The following is a 27,800-nucleotide window of genomic DNA, read 5'->3' on the forward strand; positions in this document are numbered from 1 at the left end:
AATTCTATGAATCAGAATGATGGTTTGAAACAAATGCCCCATTTTACAGGCTCCAACTCGCGAAACCACTATTAAAATGATCACCGAAAATTTTGCAATGGTAGAGTATAGAAAGAATTTCCCCGAGTCAAAGGTCGGGGAAAGGTCCATTGAGTTCGACATTTCAATCCATATATATATATATATATATCGATGACTCCATGGGAATAAAACACTTGTCTCGAAATAGCAGAGTATTTGTAATAATATTCAAAAATTGTTTTGGGGAAAAGTAGCCTAAATGTGAAGTGTAAATCATTACTATGAAATGCTAAATATACTCAAAGTTGAAGACATAATCAAATTTGAAATATTATCATCAGTTTATGAATATGCAGTCAATTTCTCTTTACTTGTTCTGCATTTAGTTGTTGGTATGTCGAGTTCTCCTCATTCAGGCTCCTGATTTACTCAAATCAATAATTTTAGTAGTCGTTTCCTAATATGCATTCATTGAATATTGTACTCGTAGATTTATTTTCCGTTTTTCAAAGCCGTTTCGTGATGATCAATTTAGCAGCTAGCTTCTTCAACATATATGGTGTCTACATCAACAAAGTTTGCAGACTGATGGATCATTCATTACAAATATGAACTGTCTCCAGTTGCTTCCCAATGATTAAATGAAGAAAACACATAGGAAAAAAATTGAACAATGGCTCCGATGATCTTACATATTAATTTCAAAATGATCCTGTGAAATACCAATCTTAAATTCCTTTATCCTCGCTGAAGTCAATATCTAAGAATGAAAAATAAAACTAACTTATGTATTATTCGTCCCGTAAAAACAATATAAATGAATTAGTAATTATAAATACTGAAGACGGGATGTATGCACAAGACCATACTGACCTAAAACACGAATGTGCAGCATACACCGCACCCTTAGTAACTAATATATTCCTATACCCTATTTTCCTACTTTAATTCAATTATACTAACTTATACTGTTACCGGTGACTTCAAGTATTTATTACAATCTGGAATATAATTTGGCTCAAATTTGTGGAAATGAAGTGGTCTAGTTTCTAGTAGACTCTAGCCCACCTCTTCATAAACTTATACTTATATACATAAAATTTTGAAAACAGCTAAAAACTGACAAATCGTTAGCAAGACCACAGAAACGGGTCCGTCCTTTCGACTTCTTATTCTTGTGTGAACTTTTGTCATACTTTCATAGTGGTCGCTGCTTGATGAACAATACTGGTTTGGGTTTATCGCGTTTCCTGTCACCATGTTCATCATTTTTTTTTACCTCATTTTGTAATTACAGCGTGTATTTGAAATACGGTGAAAAAATAAACTACTGATTACTAGGAAGGGATATAAGTATATATTTATGCGTAGGTTAATGCTAATAAGTCGTGTACTCAGTAATTAACTGCAGAATCTCTGTCTAAAATTTTGAACCCATTTGAAATCTCTTCAAATTTTAAAAGCTCACTTCACATACACACAAAAAAAAAAACGATTTACTATAGCCTTCCCCTCCCCAAATTTATTTTTCCGTTTTGTGGATACAATTTTAGCAACCATAATCGGTGTTTGCTGTTGTTGCTGGCCCATTCTGTTGTTCTGATCTTATCTGATGAACACATGCTCATGGTTTCGAATACATGTATTGCAATTGTATATATTTACAAATACAAATGACAGTTCCCAGTCATGGCTGATAATCCAAGATTCAATGCACGCACAGCGAGTCGATAATTCTAATCGTCCATTGTTCTAGCCCACTTTTTCTCCTAACGAATGGCCGCTTTTAAGCTGGTTTTGGTATCCTCCGTGTATGACGCGATATCTTCATTATAGCCTACAGGGCTTCTAACTGGTATGTGTTTTTATGATTAAGGGCTTATTTCTAATTTGAAGATTAGAATGATTTAAGTTTGAACACGTAACACTATTAACCAAAAACAAAAATAAATTAACCAATATCTGAAATTGTGAATCTTAAACATAATAGCGAGAAGGGGGAATTGACTTTGTTGGCCGTCTGGTCGTATGACTCCCTCCTGTCTATACCAAAATAATTTATTACTTGTTATTATCTTTATTGGACACGTAGTGGACATAACGATCGTTTCAATATTATGTTGTTGTTGTTCTTGTTCTTGTTGTTATTTGACACAGAATAACACACCTAGCGGAAATATTAAAAAAAAAAAAACGTTTTTCTCTTCGAATACTGGACCAATTGCATTGAAATTTTCAGTGGTTGAAGATGAAAATTTTCCCCAGATGGCTATTACTTTTACTCATTTTAAATATTTCTGTTAGCTCTGTGAGATTTGTTTTTGTTTGCTATGGCGTCATTAAACGTTCTGCGGACATCGGACGCCGTTTTGTGTCCTACTGTACTGCTTCGCTTGGTGTGAATATATTTGTAGACTGTGATCTGACGGTACGGTACACCGTACTGTACTGCGAACAGACGTGTCCATATATTTGGGCGTAGCTCTCTTGTTATTATTGGACACGTAGTGGACATCACGATAGTTTCAATATTATGTTGTTATTGTTGGACACGTTTAGTCGACATAACGATCGTTCCAATATTATGTTGTTATTGTTATTATTTGTCTCCATCATTTTTAAAAAATCGCTTTTCTCTTCGAATACTGGACCAATTGCTTTGAAATTTTCAGTGGTTAAAGATAAAATTTTTCTCCAGAAGGCTATTACTTTTTTTCGCTATGACGTCATCAAAATTATTGCCATTGGGTGGCGCTACATGTCCATATATTTGAGCATAGCTCTCTTGTTACGATGATTATTGTTTCATTTTAGTTGACAAAAAATGGAATATCTCTCTCTCTGTAACTAATTTACAGCTATACCACCAGTATAAACCCCCATAGCTGTCTGATATGCATACGCTAGAAATTGCATAGTTTATGCATCGATATAAAAATGATCTTTTTCCCCCTATTTTTATTAAATATTATTTCACCCCAATAAGAAAGTACATGAATACTGCACCAGGTCCCAAATAAACAAGATTTTTTTCACTCAACAAGTGTCCACTAAGATGGACAAAATATCTTTGAAGTATATGTGTGTACAGGTTTGGGGCCACCTGAAACTAAAAAAGTTCCGTCTATGTTTTCAGTAAGAAATTGAAAAAGTATTTCCTACTGATATATTCTAATTTGGCCTGATATCTTAATTAATCAATTCTCTTGATTTATATCTTGAGTATAATATGTAATTACAGTAAGTCTGTTGAAAACCGTTTTATAATACTATAAATTTAACTGTTTCATATAAATACTTCTATTTCAACTTTTGCATGTGTATAATTGGAAGTTAATGGTCTTTTCTCTTTCTTGTCTGTCATCAATGTGATGATTATTATTGTTTGACTTCAAAAGCCATTGTTAATGATATTTCTAATTGTTGTTGAATCTGTGATAATCTGATTGGCTCGTTATTTTTTTTATTTCTTCATGTATTTGAGACCTGTACATGTTCAGTGAATATTTAATCACAGAAACTACAATAAATAATTGTGAAAACTAATCTTGACGTTTGTTCAAAGTCTCTGGACCTGTCCGCAGTAAAAAAAATTTATGTGACCTATTTACCACCGCGACTTGCATTATTAGATTTGGAATATTAAATTGCCGACTCGCACATATATATTTGCTATCTATTTTTATCCATGTTTCATCGCCAATGCTTTATCTGACTAATTTCTTATATACAACATTGGTCAGAAACCTCGGTGACTTAACCGGTTTTGTATGCTGACCCTCACAAATAATGATAACCAATTATTATTGAATTATCAATTTTTGTTTCTGTCTTATCTTATTTTGCTTCAAATGTTTTATAGTGTTGACATTGTAAATTAAAATCTCTCTCTCTCACTCTCTCTCTCTCTTTTATTTCCGCGTTTTAGTAGGTCACTGCCGCCATTTTAAGGTGCACGTTGAGATCTCGCATTCAATTTCCTTTGCGCCGTGGTCGACTTTGCCTTTCAGTTGTGTCAAATTCCTTGTTAAGTTAATCATGAGTGATATAAAGACGGGAACGGGTAAGGTGAAGTTTTTTAACGATCAAAAAGGATATGGCTTTATTAAATTAGATGGAGGCGATCCTGAAAATGAAACTGAAATTTTCGTTCATCAATCGAAAATACAGATGGAAGGGCACAGGACCCTGTTCGAGGAGCAACCTGTCGATGTGACTTATTTTAAAGAAGAGAAAGGCTGGAAAGCGGAAACTGTTGTGCCAGATACGGATTGGGCGGAAAAGAATGGAAAAAATAATCGGGGAAATAGAGAACGTGGTGGTTACAGAGGTCGAGATGATGATGGTTATGGGCGTGGTGGTGGTGGCGGCGGTTATGACAGAGGTTATGGCAACAGATCATATGGCGGTGGCGGAGGATATGGAGGCGGCGGTGGAAGCTATGGTGGTGGGGGAGGATATCAAGGAGGAGGGGGATATGGAGGCAGCGGTGGTGGTTATCGTGGAGGCGGTGGATACGGTGGAGGTGGAGGCGGTGGATACAACCAGTACGGGGGTGACGGATACAGATAGAGAAATTAGCTCTCAGGTTAAAGTTGTCTTATTTGATGTTTTAATCAGTTGCCGGCGAGTAGGCAGAGCCTTACCGACTTTGTCATGCTTATTGCCAGGTTGTCATTAGCAACAAAATCATCAAATTTTATGACTTTGACAGAGCTTTAGGATTTGACTTTCATGTAGAGTTTTGTAATTATTATCAATCACGGCTTTTGTTTTTTTATAATCAGTGGATTTTCATACTTAGAACTAAAAAGCTGCCAAAGCACAGGCAGGCTGTCAATCAGGCCTTTCAGTGTCTTGTTAAAGGTTTTTCAGCTATTTTGCCTCAGTTCATACATTCAGCGTCTTTCAGATTTTGTCGTTTTTAGTCGAGGCTGTAACCAATTTTTTTTTAAAGTTCTTGCTCTCAAGACGGTCAAACAAGTTGAAAATATAAAACTGTTTACCAAAATACCCACCATTACCCCCCCTTAAAATACCAAAAAAAATTATGACATTGCATTGCCGTGCTTGACAACCATTTAAATGGAATGATTTTTCAAAGATGTGCATGTTTTCCGGTTTTTTAAGTGATGTACAATATTCAATTTTGGTCTAAAGTCGTTGTTTTTCTTGTTGTTTGTGAAACATATGATATTGTCTTTCCTTCAATGACTTTGCATAAACTAGGGATATCAATAGCTAAGAACTTGGATATCTTGCTTGAAAATGATAAATCAAACACAAGCGCGGAGTTATTTGGATAGACGTAACTTAGTCATTTCGAGTTGTTAAAATCTTTTTCAGTTTTTCACACATATTTTATACGAAATATGCGAGTCCTGGAATAATTCATGTAATTGTTATAAAAACTCTGATTAAGATGTTAATGTTAGATTTTGTGATCAAATTCAGTTATTTTTAGTAAATTGCCAAGTTTTTTGCATTCCTCACCACAATTACTTAATAGGACGTTAGTATGATAAACTATTTTTTGCTAAAAAGGTATCGAAGACATAATAATGTTTGCAGTCTCATTCAACTACTATTTGTGGTCTCATTTCTTTCATCTATGCTGTCTGTCACCCAACTCCAAAATTGCCGTTTGTGAATATTTTAATTCGTTTGAAATATTAATATTGTCAATTTCATGCCGTTCGACCAGCTGTACATTTTTTATTGCCGTGCTTACAATATACTCAAATTGTGGTGTAATTTGACTGTCAGAATCAAAAAGTTGTTAGAATTGAAGTTTTAATGAAGAAGGTTGAAGGTTTTATGGAGATAAAGAATGCACACAATCAATATTAGCCATGATATGTTTATCAGTAGATCTCGCTTCAAATATCCAAATAATACTTAATTTTGAATTTAACAAGCGGCTTCAATTAGAGTGAAGTTGTTCAAAAAAATTTGAACTTTTTAAAAATAAGTTTTTGATGGAATAATTTACTATTATCTAAATTTAAAAATTGTCATTCCAGAGGCGTAAGAGCTTAAAAAATAACCTAAAAAATGAGTTGTTCGTTAACATGCGATACTTCTTCGGTTCCCAACAACACAGTCGTAAAATAATAAGGATAGGGCCAAATTTCTGGTTAAAAAGATCTTGCTGTTTTGGTAAAAACACTGCTATATATATATATTCAAACCGTGATATAGCAGAAAAATTGACGCCCCCTGGAGTATGCGTACCAAGATTGCGGACGCTGGAATGTAGTATGTGTACCAGGTTAGGCATAATTTTAGATACATATACTACGGGAGTAACTTGGCTAGTCCCTGAACTTGTAATATAACTAAAATTGGAATAAAATTATGGCCTAACCCAAACCTGATACACATACTACGTTCTGATGTCGGCCATCTTGGTACGTAGGTATACTTCGGGAGTACCCAAAAAATGTGATGATGGACTCCATATAGTCTTTATAGTATCTGCCATATCTACTCTGTTGAGCCCACGAAAAGTTGTGAGTTCTGTAATATTGCCAAGCCTGGTAACCAGACAAAGAGGTCTGTAATATAATTAAGCCCCAGTTTTTCTTTCCCTCAGGGTGTGCGTAAAAAAAATTTTCTTGAGTGCTCGAACATGATCACTAGTCTTATCTTCAAATACTTTTGTATTTTGAGAATTATTTGCCAGAAATAATGCTTCAATTAAACATGGTAAAAAAGAATGGAATGTGCTGAAAATAGCCATAATTTGGGTGGGAAGGGCTATTGATCAACTAACTTAATTTCAAACCCTAGTCCAACCTATTCAGCTATTCAGTTTGCAATTTCTAATCATTTTGAAACTTTTCGATGGAGTCCATGCCATTTTTAAGCTAGAATTGTTTCTATTAAATTTTCATAAGGCAGGTCAGAACAAGATTGATTTACACAGACAAGGTTGTTGTGAGCTTGTTATTTGCTTGGGAGGGGCTCATAGGCATGCAGAACCAGACCTGGTCTTATCTGGAACTCCATAAGTTTGTGCCAAGTGAAGAGTCCATTCACCTCGGAAGGAAGATTTTCCATGACTTTCTGAAAGCGTGTGACAGCATAAATGATATGTAAGTATATTTTGATTTGTGGTTTCCAATAATAATATACAGATATTTAGGACCTATTCCAATTATCCCCCCCTCCCACACACACACACTAATATATGAATGCTCACACTCGTGTTTTTTTATGGGGCCCATTCATCTTTATCAATTCGTCTGAAGACGTAGTGAGATGGCGTGCGTCAATGGTGTAAAAAGGGTTGACTAGTGTTTATCCCCATGCTTCTGTTGGTTCACTAGTTAATGCCACGGTTCAAATATGTTTCGGTTCGAGCCACTCACCCGAGTTTTGATTAATAGTAGACAGATATAGTCCTTTGTGTGAAATTAGTGTACTCTTTACGACCCCAAAAATTCTATGCGCGCCCTCTGTGGGGTCGTGACCCCGGGTTTAGGGAGCCCTGATCTAGAGCCCTCTTTGAACTGAAACAGCATAATGATGCATTGTTTGTCACCCATATTGTAATAAATTAAATGCGTTCTGAACATGATAGTCGAAAAATCCTGATTTCCGAAATAGCAGCTGTGTGTCAGGGCGTTTCTCAGCCTGGGAAGCACCCTGATATTTTGAGTTCGTATTCTGATGCTTATGAGCAACATAATAATGTCTATTGACAAACGCAAAGACATTATTATGCAAATTCAATGTTTGAGGCCAATTTAAAAGTTTGGCGAGTTAATCTTAGCATTTCCGTGAAAGGTTAACAGTTCATCACATGCATTATACAGGGTGTCCATATAGTCCCTTTTCAATTTTGTTATGAAGTCAGTTTTCAATATATCTTAACCAGGTTTGTTGTATTTTAATCAGTAATTGTTCAAGTATTTCTAATTCATTTAATACATCTGTGAGGGCCAAAACAATGATTGGTATCGATAAATTCCCTTTGCATTTTTAAAAAATTTTGAGACTTCATGGACACCCTATATATTAAAACAGATTCTCGGTTTTGAATGGAAATTTGTATGTTTCTTCCCAAATATCAGTATCTATATTCCCATGTAGTGGTATTTCTTTCTCCTTTAGTGTTTGACTGGCATTTGTTTCAAGTTTTGTGGCACCCGAATCTCCACTGACATCTGTGTATAGCTGCTTTTAGTATGTCAGCAGCGCTGGATTAACCATTAAGCAAAATAAGCACATCCTTGGTAGGGGAACCGCAGAAATCGTCAAAGACATTTATAATTGTGCCTTGTTGTTAAATGAAATGATTAGAGTTGGTCAGACGTCTAAGACCTTAATATTGATCGGTTGAAATGAATTTCTGTTTATATTCTTTTTGGAGTATCACAATTATAAACTCTATTATAAATGTTCACAGCCATTGGAACTATTTCTGAAAAATATTATGTGAATTAATCCTAACTTGGCCCTCAATTAGTAATGAATACTGAGACTTGCTAATTAAATTTGGGATAACATGGAGCACAAGTTTAAATATTTTAACTTTTTATATATGGGGCACCAAAGTCTTGAGTGCTTAGGGCCATCTGGCCCTGTATTTTGACGTCCATTCTCCCCACTTCCAAGAATTTTGGCGTTTGAGCAAACTGATGTTGGAAGTTAGGGACATAGCAAGGATTTTTCAAAGGAGAGGTTCCGAAATTTCTAGTTTAATAACTACGGTAAGTTTGACAGCTAGTGGGTCCGGTCAGAAAATGTGTGTTAAAAAAATTTCTATGTATGATACAGAATTTGGTTTTTCCTATTTAAAAAAAGGGGGGGGGGGGGGGGGCACGCAAATTTGGGGGTACAGGCAGTGGTGTATGAAGGGTAAGGCTCGTGCCATGGGCGCCGTTTAAAAAGGGACGCAAAAAAAAGGCAAAACGTTTTATTCAAAAAATGCTTCAATAGAATGATTGAAACTCTAATTTTTACTAAAATAATAACGACGAAGAAGTATCTCAATTCAACAACAGTCATTAAAAATTGCCAGTCAACGATTAAGGGGGCGCATTTAAAAATTTGCCATGTGCGCTAATTTACGTAGATAGGCCACTGGGTACACGTAACAGCTATATATCTGATATTGGTGCATTTGTTGCTTAAAAATACAAACATTCCACTCTTACTTGACCGTTAATTTATTTAAACTCGTGTATAACAACATCTATAATTTGTTTATCCCCCGAATTATTTTTGAACTTACATATAAGTGGCATCACTATCACAAACTCGCCCGGGCAGCAAAAAGGTTTGTCACGCTCCTGTTTTAGGTATCTGATATGCAAAATTTGCTATGTTGCTGAGGGCTTGGTGGCCTTACAGTCAATGAGACTCAACTGTTTTGCCATCGCAGATTAATACTCCTCAAATTCCATAAAAACCCAGAGATGCCCTAAAAAAACGTAGCCCACACCGATGGTTGGATATTTGTGAATGCTCGAACAAGGGCTGGGGAGCCTGGAGCCTGGGCATTTTGTTGGAGCTGGATAATAATAGATGGAGCCGAGGCTACCAGGACTTTTAGTGGCTCCAGCTCATAACCATCGGATTATTTTTTCACATGTGGCCCGCCGCTTCATTATCTGTGGCCCGCGTCACATTCGGAGGGGAATTAAAAAAAATCCCATTTTGTGTTGTTTCGTCATAAAATTAAACAAAAAATCTTTTGACATATTGTTACATCATTAATGTCACTGAATTGACTAGTGTTATGGCTTGTTCAGGCAACTAGCGAAGTTAAAGAGCGAAGTTCTTGACACAATTGTGGCCCGCGAACAATGCAAAAGTAATTTTGTGGCCCGCAGAGCTGCCAATTTCGGACCACCCTGCGTTATATAAATGATAAAATCTATCCTTTTAAGCCCCATAACATTAATTTATAAGTGTTAAGTTAAATTTGTGTATCCAAAACTTTGGAGATAAATTTCAAAATTTGGGCTGATATTTCATGTTAGTGGTCAAGGCCACTCACCTGTAAGGCTTTGCGAAATAAAATCGCATTTTGGTGCACCATTACGCTAGTCCTCTAAGCTAGAATGCTTGTTTCATCTGCACTGTATTTTGGTTGTCACTGTTCATTGTGATGTCACACTCATGTTTTGATATTTTATTATACTGTGGTAATATTTTACAAGAGTCACCGAGTTTTACAGTTTGTATTCTTGCTTCCTAAAACAAACATTTGCTCAGTATTAAATTTTCTTAGAACCAAGCCAATACCAAGAAAAATTAATGATATGGAGTCTAAGGTTGAATATAGTGTGGATCTGGAGGCATTGTAATCTATAATCTCCCCAGCCCTGGTTAAAACTGTAGAAAGAATTATGGTTGTGCATAACAAGCCACTAAATACCAGTTGGAGAAAATCTTGCAATTGAAATATCCCGACATATTTCATAATGAAACTATTTCATATCATACCTAATATCAGGAATTTACTATACTTAATTTGAATGCATGGGGATATTCAATTCAGCCCTGGCCTTGTTGTGAGCGAAATGGGTGAGAATAAGTTTTATAAAACTCCTTAGGTATGTGTAACAGGTTAGGCCATAATTTCAGATACAAATACTAGGGAGACACTTTGCTAGTCCCCGAACTTGTAATAGAACTGAAATAAGGAAAATTGGAATAAAATTATGGCCTAACCCTTACCTGGTACACATATTACATTGGTACTTAAGGAGCACCAAAATTATATCTCTTCTCCATGGGATAAATATAAAGTCTCAATATTTTTTTTGTTTCAGCAAAAGTATCGAAATCATTCCGAGCAATGCCGAAGAAAACACAAGCCCTATTGTTATCGAAGGTGACCATATCGGCGTGAAGCTATGGTGTATTCCACTACTGTTTAAATATGCTTACAATGCTTTGATGAATGAGAATTTGGATATCCAGGAAATTGAAAAGCTGTCTAGGTGAGTGGAGTCTGTTGTTCAATGTGCCATTAAAGAAGTTGGCTGATGGACTGGTTGAATCTAATCTATGTTAGTTCCACAGGTTAAAATCTCTAAAACAGAGGTTCCCAAACCAGGGGTCGCGACCCCAAATTGGGTTGGAGTGATAAGTAGGTAGGTTCGCAAACAGGTCATGGGGTCGCTGAGGTATGGTAGAGGAAGTTTACAACAAATCTAAGATTTGACAAACTATGTTGAATTTAGCATTTTGTACCATGGCTTACTGTAAAACAGGCTCATAAGCATCGTTCTATGCTTATGCTATAGAAAATGTACGTGCTTATTGTGACATCACTGTTTGGTTTTAGCTTATTTTACTAATACCGCCACATGACCAAACTCAAAAGTCCAGTGAAAGAAATTCCAAACTAAAGTTTCATGAAAAATATATATATTGACCTGGGGTCACACTGGACGCTTGAAAGTTCTCCTTGGGGTCATCCTGAAAAAAGCTTGGGGACCGCTGCTTTAAAACCTAGTAACCAGTGGGGGGGGCCAGAAATTTCAAAGGGGATGGGGGTTCTGAGACCATAACAGCTAGCGGTTCCGGTCGACCGGAAAAGTTGTGTTTTCAAAAGTCTCGGGGGGGTTTTAAAATGTGTTTAAAGCGGTGACCGTACATTTGAACCCACGTACATTTGAACCCATGTGTATATTCGCGGGTTCAATCTATATGCGGGTGCTAAACCCATGGGTTAGGGTTAGTATGGGTTCAAATATCCGTAAAACAACAAAAATTTCCATAGGTGCAATAGTATGCCGGTGCAATCGTCGTGGGTTCAAATGTACGTGGGTTCAAATGTAATGGAACCGTTTAAAGCTATGAAAAATTGCTATGTATGATACAAAAAAGAGGGGGGCCGACTCTCCACTAATGGGCTCTTTACATTTAAAAAAAGGGGGGGTTCAACCTTTTAAACTACTTCCCTTGGGAAATTATAGTGTAGAAATTAGTTAGTAAAAGTCGATTTGATAAACCGGAAAGATAATGGTCCTTCCAAAAACTCCAATGATAAATTCAAAATTAAATCAGATTTTTGTAGCTGTGACTGAGACATATCATATTTCACTATAAATTTTTTTCAATAATAATTACAAATACTTACAATAATACAATTATATATATAACGAAAATGTGCATCATGTTATAATAGTCACCCACTTGGATTCAAATTGTCCAAAAACTTCACTTGCATACCATATTTGAGGGGAGGCACGAGGGAACTTTTTTTTCTTATATTGTTAAATTTTTGCGTTTTTTTCCAGATGCGTTGTCTTCTGCTGCCCAGACTGTACCACAGCTTGGAACGAAAGAAAAAACATAATCTTGATGAACTCGATGAATGACAAGACCAATCTTTTACGAAAAGAACTTGCACTGTCCAGGCTGGTACTTATGCAGCGGCCAAAAAGTTCAGAAACATTTGCGCATAGAAGATGGGTTGTTCTTCAAATTATGCGATATCTTTTAAAAGACTTCGACAGTTTAAATCAATACAACAATGCTGGAAATACTGGCAACAATGATCTGTCACATGATTGCTCAAACATTCTTAATTTTGACATTGAAACTCTTCTTGACCTTGTGAGAACAGAGTTATCTGTCTGTTGTTTGGCAGGAGAAAAACAGAAGAGCAATTATAATGCATGGGCACACAGGGCCTGGGTTGTTGATGTTTTATTCAAATTTGCCTGTCAGTTATATAAATCGAAAGAATTTTTGTCTTGTGCTTGTGTGGATACTTCATTTCGAATTTGGCAAAATATAATCAGTTTCTTGTCCACTGATGTAAATAATATGCGATTTTTTTCAGAAAAGCATATTTCAGATATTAGTATTTTAACTGCTGCTATATATGTTCAATTCCAATGGGCAAATTTGATAATATTGCCCATAATTTGCTCAGAAAAGTGTTGTAAATTTTCAGAGTTCTCAAAAACAAATATTTCTACTATATCCACTGTGTTTATAGATTCTTTACATCATAATGAGAAATTATTAGAACTTTATGATGCACATGAAGCATTATGGTGTCACAGAAGGATTATTCTAACAAGTTTTCATAAAATTTTGGAAACAGGTTTTGTTTTTCTAAACGAAAAGAATTTCGATTCAGTTATGTCCAAATTCTCGCAAGAGAGCGAAACTAAATTTTGCCAGAAGTTTTGTAAAAGTTTGCCAGAAAAAGTTGAATTGTCAGAATATCAAAGTCCACAGCCATCAAGCAGTGATGTTTCTACTGCAAAATACTATTCTTTGCGACATTTTACTTTCGTGTGCAATTTTCTTAAAAATAATTTAGCTCTATTAAATAATGAATAAATATATAACAAGAGGTGTTGTTTTCAATTCAGTTTTATAGCGGAAAAGTATGCTTTCCAGTATCAGAAGCTAAAATGTCTATTCTCAGATTGACAATTTTAGGTTGCAATTCTGTTTGAATGGCAGAAAAATAGGATTCTTCGGAAACGGCTAGGAAATGATCGTAATTCAGCCACTTTGGGGTGCAAGACTGTCTAGCGTTTTACACCCACAATGATATGGATCTGGTGGCAGAATATTACTGATCAGTAAATGGGCTACCCCAAAAAACTTGCGAGCCTCCTAGCGGCGACTTTGTTGGTAAAATTAGGCGTTTTTTTTAATGACTGTAATTTACTACCAAGTATCATGGGATAGTCTGTTTTTTTATTTGCTTGGTACAATTTATTTAGTGTTTTTGTGTGGGCTACCAGAAAAAAAAAATGCGGCACAATGGACCTTTCCCCGACCTTTGACCCTCGGAAAATTCTCCCTATACTTTATCATTGCAAAATTGTCAAGGCTATTTTAAGAGTGCTTTTGCGAGTTGGCGTCTGTAAAATGGGGTATGTGTTTCAAACCATCATTATGATTCATCGCATACAACAATCTGTTTTTTAAAAGTACCGGTAAAGAATTTCAGGCTAGTCTATCACAGCCTAATTTTTATTACTGCAATTAAATTGAAACTCCTAGAAAGACAGAGTGATCATTGAATTATCTGATTTTTATTTAAGTTCCCAAAACACAACTGAAAACTAACGAATAGAGTTCAAAAACGCGAAAACGAGGTAATGTTTACAATCACGCTTGAAAATCTGTCTGAGTGAGAAAAGTGTCTGAGCGGATGCGAAAAGGGGCATTGTTACGTCACTTTTTGCATCTTGATGATTGGCCAATGTCACGAAGTAAACAAGGAAGTCCATGCTCGGGGAAAGGTCCATCCGTATATGAGACTTCAGCTCGCGTGAACCTAGAATTTCAAAACCTTTATTCTGCTACGGGTCAAAGGTTGAAAAAAGTCCGGTTCCGGTTTAGCTGCAAATAGGTTTTGTCTGGCGCTCACCTGACCACGCATTTTGAGAGGATTTCTGAAAAATTGTGGTGATGTAAGATAATAAGTATAAGTTTATTTCGACTCCAGAATCAGCAATAGACTATAAAATAATAGATAAATCAAAAGTAACTAATTATAGAATCGGGAGAGCGAACAAAACCTTGAGTAAGGTTTGAAACGTACAGATTTTAGATGGAAAGGTACCGGTACCGGTACCGGTACTGGTATTGATGGAAGAGTAGTACGTGTTCGCTCACCCAAAAGTAAAAAAAAAACTAATTAAGGCACGCACGCACACACAATTCATGTTTAATATATTTGGATATAAAACTATGATAGGCGAATTTTAATAATAATTTGAAAGTATCCTAGAGGTCATCCCAGCGTATTTTTCATTCTCTGTTACAAACGAAAGATTCAAATAAAATTGTGTTATGTCGAATACGGTACCTAGTTCAGCCCATTCGTCAAAAATGACAGGAAATAAACTAACCTCTTGCGGCCGTGTTTTTTCCTTTTTGAAATTCAATTTTTGTTTGTTTTTCATATCAAGTTAGAAGGTAATTGATTATTCCTAATTATCACAGTGTCAAGTCTGTGAGTGCCAAATCAATTTTCAAAATCATAAATTCCTACATTTTACGATGCAGGAGTAAGGCAGAAAGGGCTAAAGAAGTGAGAATATTCACTTCTATTAGTGCAATAGTCCACAGTTCTCCATTCCAAGATGATTAAACCGTTTTATCGACTTTTATCTCCCCCAGGATAATATATAAATTCTATTCTTCATTTTATGCATATTTTACAATAGTTTAATCATCAATTTCGAAAAGCTATAAAAATGGAAATCCAATCGAATCACTATAATTCAAACTCATTGAAAATGATATGTTACATTCTATGTTCTTCTAATACAGTAATACAAGATGACCCTAATATAATATCCCTAAATAATATTTTGGAATGTAATTGAAATCGTATATTATTTGATTTTGGCAATTTTTTCACCATTGTTGTATCACACTTGCCTACATTATGTGCGATCGAATTGCTGGACTCCTCGCCATTGTAGAGCTCTCGTAACGCTGGTTGGTTATGACTTCTTCCACCAATCGGTTCTTGAAACAAATAACTGCTAACTGTTAAAGTCCAATATTAACCGTCCTTGTTAACTCTTAACTTTACAATTATACTTTCAGGATAATCCTAGATACAAACTAGTTACTGACAATAATTTTTCCGCACGAGAAAACTTTTATTTAATACCTGAGCAATTAACAAAGACAAGAATGACTTGGCAACCTGATTCGTCCGGATTGGAGCAGATTATAACCCTGCTCAAGGAATCTCAATCTCCAGACACCGACATTCAGCGACAAGTCCAAGTAAAGCTTGATCAGCTAAACCAATATCCTGATTTCAATAATTATTTGATCTTCGTTCTCACGAAATTGACGACAGAGGATGAACCGACACGTTCTCTTGCCGGTTTGATCTTGAAAAACAACGTCAAGATGCATTATAATAATTTCCCTCCAACGGTCGGTGAATTCATAAAACAGGAGTGTTTGAAAGCTCTCGGAGATCCATCGCCTTTGATTCGTGCGACTGTGGGAATTCTGATTACGACGATCGCTGCGAAAGGAGATTTGTCAAATTGGACCGATTTATTGCCTTATTTGTGTAATTTGCTGGACTCACAAGATTATAACACTTGTGAGGGAGCGTTTGGCGCTCTTCAAAAAGTTTGTGAAGATTGCGTGGAACAACTGGAAGGGGATGAACAATCACAACCTTTAAACATTATGATTCCGAAGTTTTTGCAATTTTTCAAACATACCAGTCCGAAGATACGTTCTCATGCTATTTCATGTGTCAACCAGTTTATTATCAGTCGAAACCAAGCCCTTATGGTCCATATTGATGACTTTATTCAGGGATTATTCACCCTTGCGACTGATGAAGACGTCGAGGTCCGCAAGAATGTTTGTCGTGCTCTCGTGATGCTGCAAGAAGTCAGAATGGACAAACTTCTCCCTCACATGAATAACATCGTTGAATATATGTTGGTACGTACACAGGATCAGGATGAAACGGTCGCGCTTGAAGCGTGCGAATTCTGGCTAACTCTCGCAGAACAACAAGTATGCAAGGAGGTCTTAACCCCGTTTTTGCCTCGTTTGATTCCGATAATAATCAACGGAATGAAATATTCCGAAATTGATATTATTTTGCTAAAAGGAGACGTGGAGGAAGATGAAATGATTCCAGATAAAGAGCAAGATATTAAACCACGATTTCATAAATCTAAAGTTCATAGTATGCAAGAAACCAATGCTGCCGATGGTGACGGTGTCCATGGTAACGATGAGGATGATGATGACGATGCAGGAATTGATGATGATGAAGCACTTTCTGATTGGAATTTGAGAAAATGTTCGGCTGCTGGTCTTGATGTTCTTGCAAATGTTTTCAATGACGAGCTTCTGCCGCATATTTTAGAAAAATTGAACGAATTATTATTTCATCAGGATTGGGTTTTGAGAGAAAGTGGGATTCTCGTTTTAGGAGCCATAGCGGAAGGATGCATGAACGGCATGTTGCCACATTTACCGAAGCTGATTCCGTTTTTGATTCAAACTCTCAATGATAAAAAAGCCCTCGTTCGTTCGATCACTTGCTGGACTTTGTCTCGTTACGCTCACTGGATTGTAACTCAGTCGCAACAAAACGGTCATGAAGCATATTTGAAACCTCTGATGACAGAGTTACTCAAGCGTGTCCTGGATTCAAACAAGCGTGTCCAAGAAGCAGCCTGCAGTGCTTTTGCTACACTCGAGGAAGAAGCGTGTACCGAGCTAGTTCCATATTTACAATTCATTCTACAAACATTGGTCTACGCTTTCAATAAATACCAACATAAAAATCTTCTGATTTTATACGATGCTATCGGAACTTTAGCAGATTCCGTTGGAAACCACCTCAACAAACCTGATTACATACAAATGTTGATGCCGCCATTAATTGCGAAATGGAACAGCCTTCGAGATGAAGATAAAGATCTATTTCCTTTACTGGAATGTTTGTCATCTGTAGCTACAGCTCTCCAATCTGGATTCCTGCAGTACTGTGAGCCCGTGTTCCAACGTTGCGTGAATTTAGTCCAACAGACGCTTACGTTAAACGTTCTATTCATGCAAAATCCAGAGCAATATGAACAGCCAGATAAAGATTTCATGATTGTAGCTCTTGACTTGCTAAGCGGACTCGCGGAAGGTCTTGGAGGCCACATCGACCAACTCGTGGTTCAAAGTAACGTTTTAGCGTACATGTACCAGTGCATGCAAGACCAGATGCCAGAAGTTCGGCAAAGTTCTTTTGCTCTCCTCGGGGATCTCACCAAAGCTTGTTTCCAACATGTCAAGCCTTGTATACCAGAGTTCATGCCGATACTGGCACAGAATCTCAACCCAGAACTGATTTCTGTGTGCAACAACGCAACATGGGCGATTGGGGAAATTTCAGTCCAGCTAGGAGGAGAAATGAAGCCATACATTAGTCTGATGCTGAATCCTCTAGTCATGATCATAAACCGAGGGGGAACGCCGAAAACTTTGCTCGAAAATACAGCCATCACAATTGGACGTCTTGGATTTGTATGCCCAGAAGAGGTAAGTTTAGAATAAATCGGGAAAAATGTTTTTTTTTATAAGAAGTGTTTTTCACACTATCACTCTGAACAAGGCTTTATACAAGCAGTCATTGATATTTGAGAAACTACAATTTTTTTTCGCTCCGGCTTCGCCTATCGAATTTGGGAGTTTGAACGCTATAGAATCAAAATGCAGTACCTGCTGTCTATATTGCAGCTCATTGGTTTTGTGTGCGGAATCGTTCCAGTTCGCCACAGACCACACCGTATATTACAGAATTAAAATGCACTGCAGCGTAATTGGTGATGACCTGGGCCAATGTATTGATGTGTTTGGGACTTAACTATTCCTAACCTACTGTCTATATAGCAACCTAATAGCCCTCTACAGAGGAGGCTTCCAAATGGCTACTGAGACCGTATATCTATTCTTAACATGTTGTCTATATGGCAGGCCGATAGCTCTCTATGAAGGTCATTCAAATGTCGATTAAGACCATATCTCGATCTCTACTCCTAGCCTGTTGTCTATAACAGTGGTTCCCAACCGCCGGTCCGCGGACCGGTGCCGGTCCGCGAAGCTTTTTTACCGGTCCGCAAGAAATTTCGTTGTTTTTATTCCGTCTCAATCGCTTTACCGAAGACGAAGTTGCGTTGGTTTATTACGCAATTTCTCTTCCATCGTTATATTGCGACGTAATTCGCGACATCTTGGCGCCGAGTAATCACACTTTTCCCTTTTTTGGCCCCGATTCATCGCGAATGCGCTCCGATCGCTTTACCGAAGATGAGGTTGCGTTGGTTTATTACGCAATTTCTCTCCCGCCGTCATATTGCGACATCTTGGCGCCGAGTAATCACATTTTTTGCTTTTTCGGCTCCGATTCATCGCAAATGCACTCCATCAAATATGGCAAAATTCAAAAGCTAAAAATTGGCACGCGTGCTTTTTCTGTTCTGCGTCATATTCCTGATTATTATGACCATAAAACGTTATGCATATTTCCTTTGTTTAAACCAGAGAACAGTCAAGAGCAGTATAATATTCCAGTAAGATATGAACTTGTTGCGACACTGCAGGTGGTCACGAGACGCGCAAAAAACATGGACGGCAGAGATCTTTTCCAATATTTTGAGCAGACATAGTAGGATTTTGATCCTAGTGCAAACTTGCCAGTCATAAAGAAAAAAAATTAATTAAAATTGTGATTCAACTTTACAGTTCAGATTTAAGAAAGAATCACTGGCACAATTTTGGATATCTCTTGATGGAGAATACCCATGGCTAATTAAGCAATCAAACTGTTGTCCGTATTTTCAATCAGTTACTGCGTTATGCGAAAAAACATTTTCCTCACTAGCTTTAATTAAAACGAAGCAACGAAATCGGCTACTCGCCTCTGCAGAGCTACGTGTTGCAGAAACTTCTTTGAGGCCTCGTTTGCAATCCAATATTGGAAACGAAACAGCAGCAAAATTCTCACTAGAGTTAATTGTGTTTATACAATATTTGGCATGTACACGTTTTTTATGTGAAATGTTTTATGCGTGCCTTTCTCATGCATAATGGGTGCCCAGTACCTGTGGCGTAGCATCCACCCCCGCAACCCCCGCGGTCGCGGGAGGGCCCACAGCGCCAAGGGGCCCAAGCGGTTAGAATATAGAAATGTAAGCCGCAAAACCAAAAGTTGCATTGCAAAACCACTAATGCACATCTAACGTTGATGTTAGTTCTGCTCAATCGTTTTGTTAAGTAACAATGCCAGGGAGTCGTCGACTTTCGGCGTCTTGTGGTTTGATCGCAGCGGCAATATTGCGAAGGCTGTCACATTGATGTCGAAAGCAAAATCTCTCAGTGGCGCACAGAAACGCAGAAAAGGGCAGAAGAGGACGCACGTATGAAAAAAATATAAAGTAACCAAGATAAACGGCAAATTTTATGTTACCATTGCCTTTTAATAGCGACATGTTATGCTTTTTGACGAAATAAAAAAAGCGTTGTTTTAGCTTATGTCCGAGAGTTTTTAGGGTCATTTCCATGAAATATTTTTGCGGGGTAACGAGAGTCTTGCTACGCCACTGCCCAGTACTGCATTTTATTACGAAATAGATGGTGTTAAATTATGTTTTATACATTTCAATTTTTGGCTGGCACATTATTTGATAGTTTTTCTTCGTGTGAAATGTTTTTAGGTGTGCCTTTTTTGAGTGCCCGACATTGCATTATATTATCTGTTCCGGTCATTTCACTTTTTTGCCGGTCCGCGAGTACATTTAATTTAATTTTACCGGTCCGCCAGGATAGAAAGGTTGGGAACCACTGGTCTATAAGGCAATCTGATAGCTCTCTATAGAGGAGGCCATTCAAATGATGATTATATCCATCATTATTCCTGACAAATTTTAAATTTCTTAACCAAGGTTGCACCTCTTCTACCACAATTTGCAATGCCGTGGTGTCAAGCTTTACGAAACATTCGAGACAATGAAGAGAAAGATTCTGCGTTCCGAGGGTTTTGCTCGATGATTAGTGTCAATCCAAACGGAATTTTGAAAGATTACATTTATTTCTGCGACGCCATTGCTTCATGGAGTCAACCAAAGGCTGATCTGAAGGAAATTTTCAATAATATTTTGCATGGATATAAAGAACAGGTACGTTTGACAATTTTTCAAACTTGCTGCCTAAAAAACGAGAATATCGGTTGGAAATCGAAGACTAATCGATCGATAGTTAGAGGATCCCCCAAAACTGAAACTGCAGTTTCAATTCATCCGCTCTTGTAACTTGCGCACTGCGCATCGCACACACACACTCGGCGGGTCTCAAAATTCTCTCGCTTTACACAAAATCTAGATCAATATATCAATAATTGATTGATAACTCGCTAATTATACGACATAATTCGCCCAAAATCAATAGGCTACTGGTCCGAGATAAGATGAATGCACATGCAAAATCTGGAGCAGATTCAATCTCGCTTTCGTGAGATATGGCGTGCATCTAACAGACATACAGACAAATACCTATCAACATACTTACCGATTAAAATCGATAAGTAATAATTCACCGCTTCTGGTTGACAGAAATATAGAATTCGACCCCAGCCTGAAAAAAAACATTGTTGTGAGCCCTTTTCAATTATCTGTGGACAGAATGCCTAAACAAATTGATGCTTCTTAGTCGAAAATTTAGAAATTAAATATCACGGTAATAAATATGACTTTGGTTGCGCGAGACTAACTTCCTATCTTTTCTCTATGCTGTTATGCTGGTGGATCCGTATCAGGCAAGGATGCTGTAGCAGGAAAAACATGTCTATACTATGCAATTCAAAAGTCCTGCTGCACACCAACACAAATGTTTTACTGTAACGTTTTAAACTTTTGTCTGTCTGTATGTCTGTTAGATGCACGCGATATCTCCCGAAAGCGAGATTGAATACGCTCCAGATTTTGCATGTGCATTCATCATATCTCGGACCAGAAGCCTATTGATTTTGGGCGAATTATGTCGTATAATTAGCGAGTTATTAATTAATTAGTGATAGGACACAAGGTGTCACTATGGAGTAAGAGCGCTGTTTTGGGGATCCCCTAACTTTCGATCGATAAGTCTTCGGTCTCTGACCGATATTCTCGTTTTATTTTTCCTGTAAGCCTGAAAATAAACCTTTGTTATTTTTCAGGTTGGTGAAGAGAGTTGGACCCGATACAAGGAAATGTTTCCACCGGCATTAAAAGAACGTCTGATGGTCAACTACGGGGTATAACGGGGGCTTACGAACATCTAGGGGGCCCTTGTAAGGGCTGGGTCTCAGCGCACAACACCCTGATGTTAGGTATTAATCGCTACATCAGTAGGGCAGATAGGGAGAAGAATCTAGGGATTAGTGGTAGGTTTGTAATTGTCAAACCACCACAAATGGTAGGATAAAAGATCATAGGACAAACTGCAATGGACTAGGTTTATAGCTATGCATGCATGTGTTGGTCATTTGGCAAAAGCCATTGGCCCATTTTTTTGCACAATGTGTTGTTGGTTGGTTTCAAAGTAAGGAGGAATATCCTTGGATTTTCTTGCGGACCTCAGAAAGGCTTCCTGATTGGCCAGTGACTGCTTTTCTGGGTCCGTGTTGGTCCAAGGGTATCCATTGTAAAATGCACTTCAAGGATGAGCAGAATCAATAAATAAAATTGTATCAAAAAGCTTGTAATAACTATGAAGCAATGCAACAATGTTCTTGAAAAGTTCTAATATTAAAAATTTTATGAAATGCTCAGCAAAGTATTTGTGATAAATTGGACACTCGTTTGAAACAGGAATTGCGGCCATTCAAATTTACGCAACTTAATTAATAGTTAGAATTCAGAATTCTCCAGAATACTGTTACCAATAGAACTGGAGTGCAACACTAATATCAAATATGATATCATTGAAAATAATAATGATAATATTCAGTTGGACATTTCCATAATTTTATTCGGATTAAATCTGCTCATTCTATGGTGAAAGCTACGTGAAGGTTTTGAAGGAAATAGTATTTTAGTTTCAGATGATCATTGAACCAGTCCATGCTATGTCTTGGCCATACTTAAATGATACATAAATCTGATTAACTAGACTTTTATCTCATTTGGACTGTATAACAATGAAAGGCTGTGTTTCCTGTCTGATTGGACCGTCATATTAGCTTTCCTCTCCTCCCATATTTATAAAATATTATCTAAGGCAGTGGTCGGCAACCTTTTTTCGGTGACGGACCGACCGGTAAAGCCTGACCAGAATTTTGGCGGACTTTTTGGCGAATAAGCTAATGTAATAAATTATATGTGTTAGGAGAAATAGGTTGATATTAAATTCAGAGAATAAAGGTGATGTTATTCAAGTAATGTGTTTTCTTACGTTCAGGCTACTGCGATTTTGTAGTTGTCAATTTTAAAAACCCGACTTCACATAGATGTAAACATGTCTGTAAAGCTTTTTTGCAATGCCGGGATATTCAGTTAGTAGTCTTGCCCAAAAGACTGCCGAAGTACCCTTTCAGCTAATTATTGTTTGAGTTGTTAATCAACTAAACATGTTATTAGGACATTGTCCGTCCTTTGTGCCATGTTTCTGCGGACCGGTAGTAACCTTTCCGCGGACCGGCGATGGGCCGCGGCCCGGTGGTTGCCGACCACTGATCTAAGGTTATTCAGATCAGTGTTTCCCAACCGTTTTTCCAAGCGTCCCAAATTAAAAAAAAATAAAATGTGTAAAATCTAACAATCCAAGGATATTCTCGCTTACTAAACAGTATGCAGTGCTTTTGTGGCTGCAAAATTACCGTAAATGGCTACTACAGAACAGTCATTTTTACATAGTGTTTATTTAAACAGATATCAATTCGAAGTCACTAATGTGTAAGTTGTGCTTGTTTTCCATCAGCATGTTTCTAAAATCGTGGCAAGGTTTCACTTAAGCAAAATAGATACTGCCAAGTTCTTACGAACCGATACTTGCCACAATTACTACTGAGCAAAACTTCAATACCAAAAGAAAATAATGAATAAAATTCCTTAGAAAATATGTCCAGGTTGTATTATTTATAATGGCCAATGTAGAAGCATGTCTGGTTCAAATGAAAGTCATCGAAGTTAGGCAATTTTTTATTTATTTATTTGTTTATTTTTTATACCACTAGGAAATTTTTTACCCCCCAGTTTTGGGGCTTTTTTGTGGGCGGGCGGGTTAGCTTAGTTTAGCTTATTGGGAGGGTTTTTGTCTATTTTTTGTACCTGTACTGTAATGTATTGCTGTATTAATATTGAGCTAAACTATTATATGTACTTTGTATCTGCTTTTGGGACTGATTTTGTAAGGTTACTATGGTTACTATTTGATGCTACTGGTTCTAGTCATATTAGAGAATGTGCAAATACGCCCACTGAATAGTATAATTCCTCAATTTTCTGGCTTCTAACGAACTATTTTAATTAAAAGTTTTAGCAATTTTCGTCATTTCACTAGTCAACTGTAATTTTGCTCAACAGTCTCCTTCACTTCTAAGCAAGTGAGTGTAATGTTCCATCATAATTCTTTATATTTTATCTCCCGCTCTGAGTGAGTGAGTGCCTGTAATTATTCTCAAAATGAGTCTCCTTTACTTATGAGTGAATTCATATAACTTTGCTCAGAAATAAGTCTTCTTTACTTTTAATAAGTGACTGTCTGTAACTTTGCTCAGAGATGAGTCTCCTTTACTTCTGAGTGAGTGCATATTACTTTGCTCAGAGATGAGTCTTCTATACTTCTGAGTGAGTGTGTGTAACTTTGCTTAGAGATGAGTCTCTTTTACTTCTGAGTGAGTGGCCGTAACTTTGCTCAGAGATGAGCCACCTTTACTTCTGAGTGAGTGCCCGTAACTTTGCTCAGAGATGAGTCTCCATTACGTCTGAGTGAGTGCCTATAACTTTGCTCACAGATGAGTCTCTTTTACTTCTGAGTGAGTGGCCGTAACTTTGCTCAGAGATGAGCCACCTTTACTTCTGAGTGAGTGCCCGTAACTTTGCTCACAGATGAGTCTCCTTTACTCCTGAGTGAGCATCTGCAACTTCGCTCAGAGATTAGTCTCTTTTCCCTCTGAGTGAGTGTGTGTAACATTGCTTTGAGTAAAATTCCTAAAAAATATTGCAGTATTATGTTTTTATCTAAGAAGTGATAACGGTTTAAAAAGATTTATTCTGCAGTAAATTTGTGATAAACTACAAATTACTATCTTAAAAAATAGCAAATGAGATCCCAAGGGTGATTTGTCTTCAACCGAAAGATCATAAATATTTTGACAACACCAGGCATTTAGAACTTCCAAAACCTTGCAAAATCAGTTTCATATAATAGCTTGAATAATTCTTGTGCTTGTATATCTAATGCTAAATCTAATACTCTGCCAATTAAGCTGTTTCTGTCTTATTTGAGAAAAATTTTGTGACACAACAAAGGCCAGTTATTTGTACATTGTACTTGTAGTTGATTTGACAGTAATATCTAAAATCTAATGATCTACTATATTTTCTGTAATTCTGCAATGTTGAACATGTTCTAAATTGTCCATTCTCAGAGATAAAAAAACTTTTCTGAATCCACTATTTTCCGGTTTCATGTGGCTTGTCTGAAATTTTAGTTGGAGTGAAATATATATTGGCTGTTAACTTACGAATAAAATGCTTTGAATGAGTGAATAAAAATTAAGCTCAGAAGGTGTATCAGAAATACTTCAGCAAAATGTAGGTGGTATTTGAGTGATTCATTAGCATCACCTCGGCTCAGCAATTTAATTTGTGACAAAGTTTAGCCTATCAAACTGGCATGATTCGGATTTGGAGAAACTTCGGTTTCTACTACCAATGGGAATATTAGTATCACGTTTAAAATTCCCTTCCATAAGAAATGCAATTTCATTTCTTGAAATTTCTCAAAAATTGATTTTTAGATGGATCATTAAAATTTGCTACCAATTTTCAATCAAAAAGTAATTCAACGTGTTATACTTGAGAGTTCGTTATACTTGATGAATATTATGTAACTAATCAGTAATGAAACATTCCTTTATCGTTCTTATTGAATTTTTGTCTTGTTACCGGTACTTTGTAAATTTTTTTGATGAGCTAGTGAGTGAAAATGGATGTTTATTGCTTTATTACAAGAGTGTTCCATTGCAAGCTATTCTGATATCACCCTTTCTAGTCCTGATATAAATTGCGACAGTTAGTTAGAAAAATTGATTTTATTGCAATTTCCCTTACTTCCCTGTTTCCTGTAGGTTCACTACCTGAAAACTTTATTTCATTCAGTTGTTTTTTCTACTTGTGTATGAATTGTTTAATAATAATGGGATTTAGAATCTACCAATCAAATTGATACTATAAGTACTTTGTGCTTTGTGAATTCTAAACTATGTAGTTGCTGTTAGTCAATTGCCTTCGACTTTAGCTATTTGGGACACAAGCCCTAAAAGGTTTGGAGGTTTGGAACTGCATCGAAATATTATTCTGTGTATGTATTATTCTAACAAATTGCTGGTATGCGAATCGAAGGCAAATATTTGAAATCTTTCAGAACCAAACCAAATGTGATACAAGATGTAATCTTACTGCAAACTTAGATTCCTTGAAAACAACCTTCAAATTGAATTTATTTGGAAGATTCTAAAATACTAACTTTACCATATCACTGCCTTAAAACCAAGGTAGCTTACGTCACATTTTTTCTGTCATGTGTTTTGGGATCTTCTGTCATTATGGGCCAGTGACCATCTTCTGGTCTGGGTTTGAATGCTATATCTGTTTTATTTTTGATTTCAGGTAGTACCTATTTCAGATTTTTCAGAGATTTGGGCCTAATTGGCCCGCTGACTGCCTGTTGCACACCCCTGGTTTAGATCTTTGATTATCATGAACCAGTATCCATCTTTTGGTTCGGGTATCAAAGCTATATGCTTTAGTTTTGATTTTAGATGATGCTGTATGTCCATTTTTATTTCCCCCATACAGATCTGAAAATTACAAACATTTGACATAAGCTAATTCAATTATACTGCGGTTATGTTTATAATAGTGTTCTAAATTAACCATTTTCCCTTTATTTTCCAGACAGATTAGTTTCATATCTTTCAAGTTCTCATGTGTAATTTCACATTTTTGCCGGCCAAATTGTGATTTTTTTTTTGTGTGTTTCAAACCAAATCTGCATTATTTTCCAGCTGTTTTTTTTTTCTAATTACAAATTAGGTCAATTTATATATTTTTTTTTGTTTTTTTATTTTTTTTTTAATCTTTTTTTACTAGTTTTTTTGCACCCAGTTTCAGAATCTTGAATGACTCACTGCTTATTTTGCTTATTTTTTCGCTGAAAAAACATTTTTCTGTTAATATTTGGGCTAGAAATATAAAAGAAATAACTTTGCCTCAAGAAAGTGAGCTAATATAAATAAAATACGATAGTACAGTCATCAACAGGCTATTCATTTTAGTCAGCCATAATATTTTGTCAAATGCCACAAATATCAGTGACAAATAGTTTTTTTCATCATGTTCCAGTGTCAGAGCTAAAGTAATAAGTTTTTCAATACAATAATTTTCAGAAAAGTTAAAATGATTGTTGATTTTTCTGTGGTTGTTTCGCCAGTCTTTGTCATTGCCTAAAATACAACCTTAATAATTGTGAAAATTTGTGTTTGATTGTTGGTAAGGAAATCTGAAGCAAATGTTTCGAAATTTGGTCCATTTTGTATTATTTAAATTATCATGTATACAGGGAGTCTTCGACTTACGACGTTGTTCCGTTCTCGAGACGCGGTGTAACCCGAATTTCAGTGTAAGTCGGAACATTATACTGTACAGTGCATAAGTTACTCTACACATATCGAACTGTATTGTAAAGTATGGTACTGTAATACAATGTACAAATATTGCAAAAAAGTACTTTATTAAAAAAACAGAAAACAATTTCATATCACATGAATAAAAGCAAATACTGTACAGTACAGTATCATCTTTTATATTTTCAATGGAGCGCGTTCGTAACCTCGAAACAGCGTAAGTCGCGACCGCCGTAACCCGAGGACTCCCTGTATGCAATTTCCAAGTGACCTACTTTGTGAACCATAAGCATATTAATATTATGTTATTTGTGGATTTTGCTGAAATTCATATTTTGAAATGTGTAAATTCAGTTGAAATATGGATCAAAATTTCCCGATACTGATTACTCTGCGTATATTTGCAGGT

At 36.5% G+C, this 27,800-nt stretch overlaps 3 protein-coding genes across 4 annotated transcripts in view; all 3 read left to right on the plus strand.

The window, feature by feature from the left end:
• Positions 1 to 27,800, plus strand: part of LOC120334342 (methylthioribulose-1-phosphate dehydratase-like) — a 107,300-nt gene that overhangs the window by 24,351 nt on the left and 55,149 nt on the right. The window lies entirely within an intron of this gene.
• LOC120334642 (protein prenyltransferase alpha subunit repeat-containing protein 1-like) lies at positions 5,923 to 13,354 on the plus strand. The gene is made up of 3 exons (XM_039402148.2): positions 5,923 to 7,118; positions 10,809 to 10,979; positions 12,285 to 13,354. The coding sequence occupies exons 1-3, from the start codon at positions 6,997 to 6,999 to the stop codon at positions 13,339 to 13,341; spliced, it is 1,350 nt and encodes a 449-aa protein (XP_039258082.2). The 5' UTR covers positions 5,923 to 6,996; the 3' UTR covers positions 13,342 to 13,354.
• LOC120334641 (transportin-1-like) lies at positions 15,578 to 25,816 on the plus strand. The gene is made up of 3 exons (XM_039402147.2): positions 15,578 to 18,048; positions 20,451 to 20,684; positions 21,719 to 25,816. The coding sequence occupies exons 1-3, from the start codon at positions 15,667 to 15,669 to the stop codon at positions 21,800 to 21,802; spliced, it is 2,700 nt and encodes an 899-aa protein (XP_039258081.1). The 5' UTR covers positions 15,578 to 15,666; the 3' UTR covers positions 21,803 to 25,816.

This window comes from Styela clava, chromosome 15, assembly GCF_964204865.1.
Source record: "Styela clava chromosome 15, kaStyClav1.hap1.2, whole genome shotgun sequence".
NCBI classification, from domain to species: domain Eukaryota; kingdom Metazoa; phylum Chordata; class Ascidiacea; order Stolidobranchia; family Styelidae; genus Styela; species Styela clava.

Bases quoted from the DNA above. Each gene is read 5' to 3' on its own strand.
- LOC120334642 (XM_039402148.2), top strand. From the start codon at position 6,997: ATGCAGAACCAGACCTGGTCTTATCTGGAACTCCATAAGTTTGTGCCA. The intron at 7,119-10,808 runs GTAAGTATATTT...TTTTTGTTTCAG, and splicing joins TGTGACAGCATAAATGATAT to CAAAAGTATCGAAATCATTC. The intron at 10,980-12,284 runs GTGAGTGGAGTC...GTTTTTTTCCAG, and splicing joins GAAATTGAAAAGCTGTCTAG to ATGCGTTGTCTTCTGCTGCC.
- LOC120334641 (XM_039402147.2), top strand. From the start codon at position 15,667: ATGACTTGGCAACCTGATTCGTCCGGATTGGAGCAGATTATAACCCTG. The intron at 18,049-20,450 runs GTAAGTTTAGAA...TTCTTAACCAAG, and splicing joins GATTTGTATGCCCAGAAGAG to GTTGCACCTCTTCTACCACA. The intron at 20,685-21,718 runs GTACGTTTGACA...GTTATTTTTCAG, and splicing joins TGCATGGATATAAAGAACAG to GTTGGTGAAGAGAGTTGGAC.